This window comes from Myotis lucifugus, unplaced genomic scaffold (genome assembly GCF_000147115.1).
Source record: "Myotis lucifugus unplaced genomic scaffold, Myoluc2.0 scaffold_147, whole genome shotgun sequence".
Classification (NCBI taxonomy): Eukaryota; Metazoa; Chordata; class Mammalia; order Chiroptera; family Vespertilionidae; genus Myotis; species Myotis lucifugus.
In genome coordinates, this window is record NW_005871195.1 from 2,002,567 (window position 1) to 2,009,836 (window position 7,270).

Below are 7,270 nucleotides of genomic sequence, written 5' to 3' on the forward strand. Positions count from 1 at the left end.
ATGCTTTGAAAAAAATTTATTAAATTATTGGGTTGACATTGGTAATAAACTAATATAGGTTTTAAGTGTACAATTCTATGATACATCACCTCTATTCTGCATTATGTGATCACCACCCAAAGTCAAATCTCCTGCCATCACCATATATTTGACCCACTTTACGCTTTACTACCTCCCTCTCACTCCCTCTTTCTCTTGTAACCACCATGCTGTTGTTGTCTATGAATTTCTGTTTATTTGTTTTTCTTATTTGTTAATTTCTTGCTTTCAAGTTTATATTCCACATATGAGTGAAATCGTATGGTTTTTGACCATTTCATCTAAATTACTTCACTTAGCATGATATTCTCCAAGATCCGTCCATATTGCCACGAATGGCATTGTTTCATCTTTTCGTTTGGCTGAGTAGTATTCTATTGTATGTATGTACCACATCTTCTTTATCTAATTATCTATTGAAGGACACTCCAGTTGTTTCCATATCTTGGCCACCATGAATAATGCTGCAATGACCACCGGGATACATATTATCTTTACAAATAAATGTAAAAAATATGACAAGTTAGCAATACAGTTTTATGTAAAGGCAATAAAATTATGAACTGTGTTCATTTTGTTAATTTTTCTTGTTTTCAAACTTTCTATCATACACATCATCTGTGTATAGAGTGCTTACTAACTTCCTATTTTCCTGAATACAGATGTGTTGAACTAACTTGTTATACTGGTTTGGTGCCTGACATTTCTTTTTCATTTAAATTATGTTTTTCCAGTGTTCTCTATGGAAATAAAATCACAGAACTTCCAAAGGGTTTATTTGAAGGATTATTTTCCTTACAGCTACTGTAAGTATTTGATTGTTGCTGATCTGTCGAACCACATGTTATATTTTGTCCGTGTGCCATTTCATATTTTCTTGGGGGCTTCAGAAAAATTCGACCCAAAATGACATAGTTTAATAAAATGGAAAAGATTCGCCTAGTGCTAACATTGTTGACAGTTATTTATTTGAAGACACAACACTTTGCAATTGTCCCCAAACCTTTCTCTCCACACTTGTCACGAATATATGCATTTTATCTGCTCTGTCATTTAATGCTTTTATAATCCCTGCCCTTAGTGAAGCTTCTCTGGTTTGATTTAACAATAGTTGGAAAGGAGAAAAACATGGTGATATATTTATCCACCTTTGTGCAAAGAATCTGCAAGAGTGACAAGCTGGAATAACATCCCCCAGCACAAGGACGGTGTGCAGGAGGTCAGAACACAGCAGTGCACTCAAACTAATCTTTAGTAAGAGATTTCTCTGTAAATCCCTGGATTATATCTTTAAAGATCACTCTGCTTAGACAACAGCTAGGTCTCTTTTGCCTCAAAAAACCCATTTACTGTACATATTTATAAGACTAAGACTTGACCCCAGGTATTTTAATTAATGCTTATATGAAAAGGAAATTAAAAAAAAATGCTGTTATTAAGATTGGCCCAGCTGCTGTGGATGCAAAGATGAGTGCGATGTAATTACTTCTCTCAACTAGTTCATAGTCAGTCTACTTTACAGTTTTCAAATGTATGATTTTACTTATATGTGGAATCTAAAGATCAATATAAACAAACAAACAAAACAGAAACAGGCTCATAGATACAGGAAACAGAGTGATGGTTGACAAAGCGGAGGGGGTTTGGGGGCTGGGTGAAAAAAGTGAAGGATTGAGAAGTACAGATTGGTAGTTACAAAATAGTCATGGGGATGTAAAGTGCAGCATAGGAAATACAGTCAATATTATTGTAATAATTATGTATGGTGCTAGGTAAAATACTAGAAATAGGGGAACATTTTATAAAGTATATGATTGTCTAACCACTATGCTGTACACTCAAACTGATATAAAATGATATTGAATGTAATAGTAATTGAAAAAAATTATAATAGAAAAGTCAATATCATAAAAATAATTTAATTTGGAATGTTATTTTTTTCATAGAGCAGCTGAATGGACTAGTGTTTCATGGCTTTTATTTTTTTCTTTATGGTGTCCTTGACCTCAGAAGTTGGGTCTCACCCACCTTCATCTACTGCAAAGCTCTACATCTAGAGAATATATGTAATCACTTTTTATTGAATAAATGTATAGGTACCACTAGATTTGGGCTTTCTTTCAACTGTGTGAGCCTTGCTTTATTTGACACAACTCCAAATATTTATTACAGTTAAAATGTCCATGTTGAGATGAAGAGAAATGTATTTCTCATTGGTTTTTTTCTCAAGGACGGAAACTTGAAGGTAAGTCCAGGAGGCGCTACCCTTAATCCTACGACTATTTGATCAAACAGATTATTGAACGCCAACAAGATAAACTGCTGCGGGTAGATGCTTTCCAGGACCTGCACAACCTGAACCTTCTCTCCTTGTACGACAACAAGCTCCAGACCATCGCCAAGGGGACCTTCTCACCTCTCCGGGCCATTCAGACCATGTATGTACATGCTGTTCGGATCATATTTGTTAACTGTTGTTTTCACTCAAAACTGTGGAGTTGAGTTCCTTGCAAGTCGTGCATAAAAGTGTTCTGTGTGTGTTTCCGAAAGGCATTTGGCCCAAAACCCCTTTATTTGTGACTGCCATCTCAAGTGGCTCGCGGATTATCTCCACACCAACCCGATCGAGACCAGTGGTGCCCGCTGCACCAGCCCCCGGCGTCTGGCAAACAAAAGAATCGGACAGATCAAAAGCAAGAAATTCCGTTGTTCAGGTAATTTCTGACGTCATGTGGCATTCCCCCTGTGTCACCAACCACAGTGGTTACGGGACAGCTAGAGACAGTTGGCCTTCAGCTGAATTACCAAATGTTGTAGAATCGTATGTCTTTCTCTTTTATACATATAGAAAAAAATAAAGAGAACCGTAAACAATTCAGATAGCCCTCCTAGGTGTACCATTTTTTTAACAGTAGATGAAGCAGAGGAAATAGGCTGCTGGCCAAGAAAAAAAGATGCATGGCTACTTCACACTGTATTCCCAGGGTCCGAACTGAACAGGGGCCTCTTAGTTAACTCTCAGTGCCTTTGAAGCCTGTTAAGTCTCATGTTTGTTGTAGTATTCTCTGTCGAGGAACCCCAGGTAATTAATCATGATTTCATTGCTTCAGGAAATGAACTGAACTTGGTCACATGATTTGCTCAGGCTCAGAAGTAGGGGGAAATGTCCTGATCTCTTACTGGATACTGACTTCTCATTTTGCATTCTCTTATGTTGAATAGGACTGTAAGGACACATTTTTTTTCCCAAAAGGCCACCTGTTAACATGTCAGGAATATTACATTTATTGATAGAAAGCTAACTCTAGATGCGTTGTATTACTATTAAATAGAAAGCTTACTGCATTGAAACTTAGTATTTGCTTTGGTCTAATCTGTTCTATTTTCTTATGATAAAATACATTCTGTATGTTTTGAGTAGTATGCTACCTACCACTCCAGGCATAGTTCACAAGTTAATTCATACTAAAAAGCTAATATCCAGACAAAGCTGGTTGTTGCCCAAGGTTCTAGATGTGTTTACTACTCACTGTACATTATTATACTTCAGCCCCTGCTGAAAATGTACATGTTCACTTAATTACCTGTAGTAACTTTAGTCCATTCTTAATCTAATATAACTCATATCTCTGCTTGCTGACATTCAGGTACGTCTTCTATTTTTGTCTCTTTTTTTATTTAGCTAAAGAGCAGTATTTCATTCCAGGTAGGTTTTGCTCGGTAGTAGGACTAACTACAGACACCCTTTCCTCACCTTAAAAAAATATAGCTTCTAAAACTTTGATATGCATGCTTTTGAAAGTACAGTGGGTGCTGTGTAGATAGATGTACTCTGCATAGATCACTTGTAGCCGTTTCCCGAACACCTGACCTTTGCATGCAGCGTCTGATGTTAAATATAGATATTATTAAGCACCCACCTTTTTTCTCCCTCTCTCTCACTTTGGCACATTACCTAAAATTTCTCACAGTAGCTAAAATGTTTGAACCTTTGGCCTTCTACTTAAACCATTTTCTCTCCTTACGTTGTATATCTGATCTTTCAACCTGTTTTTAAAATGTAGCTTGTTGAGCTGGTTTTAAAGACAGAGACTCCCTGTTGTCAAAGAGCTAGTTCCACATGAAATCAGCTACCAGCACACAGAATTGTGGTGTTCAGTCACGGGATTTACTTTTTTATAGTTCTCATACTAGAAAACTGTGACTTTTTGCTTGACTTGGCATGCTGTTGCTTCACTTTTTATGCAAAAACAGCAGCTTCCTGCTGATTGAAATGCACTTACACTTGCTCTGTGACTTCACATCCTTGCACACCTGGGGTCACAGTTTAACTCCACAAAAGCAACATTGACGTGCATCCTGAAAGCATGAAAGTTCATGGGCACTGAGTGCCTTGAATAATTTAGGCTGATGAATGAATGATGAAATGTGCTTAGGAAAGTAATTGAAATGTTTTACCACTACAATCCTAACAGGATCAAGGCTGAGGATTCTAGAACTAGCTCTTTGAAATATGTTCTTATTTTTTTCCTTGCCTGCCAATTGTGTAAAATGCCTCTTGACTTGTTTTTTTTAAATGCTTATATTTAAAAAATATATGTTAAGTAGTGATTGATTGGCCACATTCACCATTTCCTGGGTATATTCTAGACTATAATGTATTTTAACATCTATAAATAAAAATATATTCTGTAGTGTTAGTGTGCAAAACCATATCTATTTTTTTTTTAAGAATTCTGGGTTTGGTCTCTCTTTTAAGGAGATAGGTATTGCTTGCCATTATTGAATTATTATTTGAATAATGTTATGCATTTAACAGATTTTGTTTTATTACTTATTTTGAGCTTGAATGATCAAATAATACTTTATATATTACATTGGCTGAATAAAAAGTAACATGTTGAACAGCGGTTGATTGGCTTTCACTGGCAATCTTTAAAATTCATTATTTTTACCTAATTTTTAAGAAGAAAGTTATCTGAAAGCTATTACTTACCCCCAAAAAAGTTATATTCTAAACACTAGAACACCTCTGGGATAAAACATTTATATTATTTAAATCCCCAAATTTTAGTGGTTAATATCATTGTTGCTAAATTATTTCATCTATTATATTTTAATATACTTCATTACTTACTATTACACTAAATATATTTGAAATATTTATTTTATTACATAATATATTATTTTAACCCAGGCATATGCCCTTGACCAGAATCAAACCTGGGACCCTTCAGTCCGCAGGCCAACACTCTATCCACTGAACCAAACCAGCGAGGGTTATTTTAAATATAATTCATTAAGAATTTAGAAATCAATATTTCAGTTCAGCAAATAAAGAACAAGTCAGGTTGTTTCAGTAAATTCTGATACATTTTGGCCCTTTATTGACAACAGCCAAAATAGGTTTTGGAAAATACCTTCTGTATCAGATATCACAGCTTAATTGTCAATATCTGATCATTTAATTTGCATTATTTAAAATAATAATTATAGAATTCAGGACTCAGAAGAATACTTTTTCCCAGCTTTAAATTAAAATTTGAGCCATGAAATAAGAATCACTGTCATTGTATTGAAGGTGGATTATTTTTAATGTAAGATACCTACTGTACCTTTATTTAGACTTTGTTCCCAGTGTTTTCTGATTTTAATTTTAAAACAAAAGCTTCAACCACGGTACAACAGATTTTCAATAGATGTCATGGCATTAATTTCCTAATGTAATGAAACTATTATATTCAGCTTTGAAAACATTTATCTGATTTCCTTTTAACTGAATGACATTATTCATAAATTGGAAAGGTCATTCAAAAGCATGTTAGCCACAACCTAAGGATTAATGCCAACATGCTCATGATAGTCCTTGCAGCTCTCCATGATTCGTTTCTCACTTAATTTCACATGTTTACTTGCCTACCACTGTTCTGTCTGGCATTCTAGATATTACCGTGATAACTCAAAAGAAAATCTATCTTGCAGAGAATTCATCTTTTCAAGGAATTGACAAGGGCTTAATTTGTGCTGTGCATCTTGGATGCCATTGCTTTTCCTGCAAGACCCCTTTGCTTCAAAAAATTATTAGAAAAGTTTACAAAGCACATGCCATTCCCCGATCATTGCCACAGTAAGAAAAAAAGAAAGAGACCTTAGTTAGTTGTAAATATATATATATATGCCAATTAATCTTAACGGGGATTACTGTCTTTCTTTCCTTCTTGGTGATTTTTAATTTTGCAGGAGTTCACCATTTGGGCTGTAAGTAAAAGTGTCTGATCTGAAACATACTATCCTCCCTTTTCAATCCTGATGTACCTTCTAGTCTCGGTCTTTTGTGCCCTTTTTTTCCCCCAAGAAGAAACCACAGATCTTTTGAGCTTCTCTGTTGTCCTTGTAGCTCACCTCCAACTTCTTCCTGGATGTTGATCCCGAAAGCGGTTGTTTCCATTCTGCAGCTCTGAGGGCCGGGGGAGGCACCCTTCCGTGTAGCCCCTTTGTGTTTCCAGGAACCCTCGGTAGTAAGGCTGTCACTACGGTCATAGGCCTTCTATGGGACGAATGCATGTCACGTACACAGTACAACATCTCCAGAACGTCTGTAGCTTCTCTCCTGCTTCCCTTCATCTTTCCTCTCCGTCTCACCCCTGGCCTAGTGGATGGTGTAGTGATGATGTAGCGAGATTTTCTGTTGTGCTTGATCTAACCATGTGGTTGCCAGGTATGAGTAAAACATGGTTCCGTCAAGCACCATGGAACGTCACGCAGCTTTCTACAGCATGGCAAGCTGCTGAGGCTTAATTCAGGATTGACTGGTCTCTCTTGATACAATCAAAATGAAAAAAAAATGAGGGCCTTGGAGGCATTTCTGAAGAGTATGTGAGAGGGAGAGAATAATCAAAGACCATAGAAAAATTAAAAACCTGAGTACATCTATTTGCCTGGAAAGCCCTAATTTTAAAATGATATATAGGGAGATGTGGATGACTGGATACAGTTTAAATTCTTGACGCTGAGAAAAAAAAAATCTGTTTAACAACGCAATAGCCATTGTGTGCTTAGCTGTCAAATAGGCTAGAATGGCTCAGAACCGGATCAGCAGACAGTACCGCTGTGAAAAGCTCATCTCTATTAATGTTTCCTGTCCTGTGAATCTAGTTACTCTCTTTTCCAGCAAATTCCGAGCCCTTGTTTTAACCCTCTCCTGACATCCATTGACCAAATCCCCCAAGTT

At 36.3% G+C, this 7,270-nt stretch overlaps 1 protein-coding gene across 1 annotated transcript in view; it reads left to right on the top strand.

Annotated features, from left to right (window-relative positions):
* SLIT2 (slit guidance ligand 2) overlaps positions 1–7,270 on the top strand; it is a 350,885-nt gene that overhangs the window by 247,667 nt on the left and 95,948 nt on the right. Inside the window, 5 exon segments of the mRNA XM_023759096.1 lie at positions 774–845; positions 2,335–2,360; positions 2,363–2,477; positions 2,590–2,753; positions 3,722–3,745. Coding sequence (XP_023614864.1) covers positions 774–845; positions 2,335–2,360; positions 2,363–2,477; positions 2,590–2,753; positions 3,722–3,745 — 401 coding nt within the window.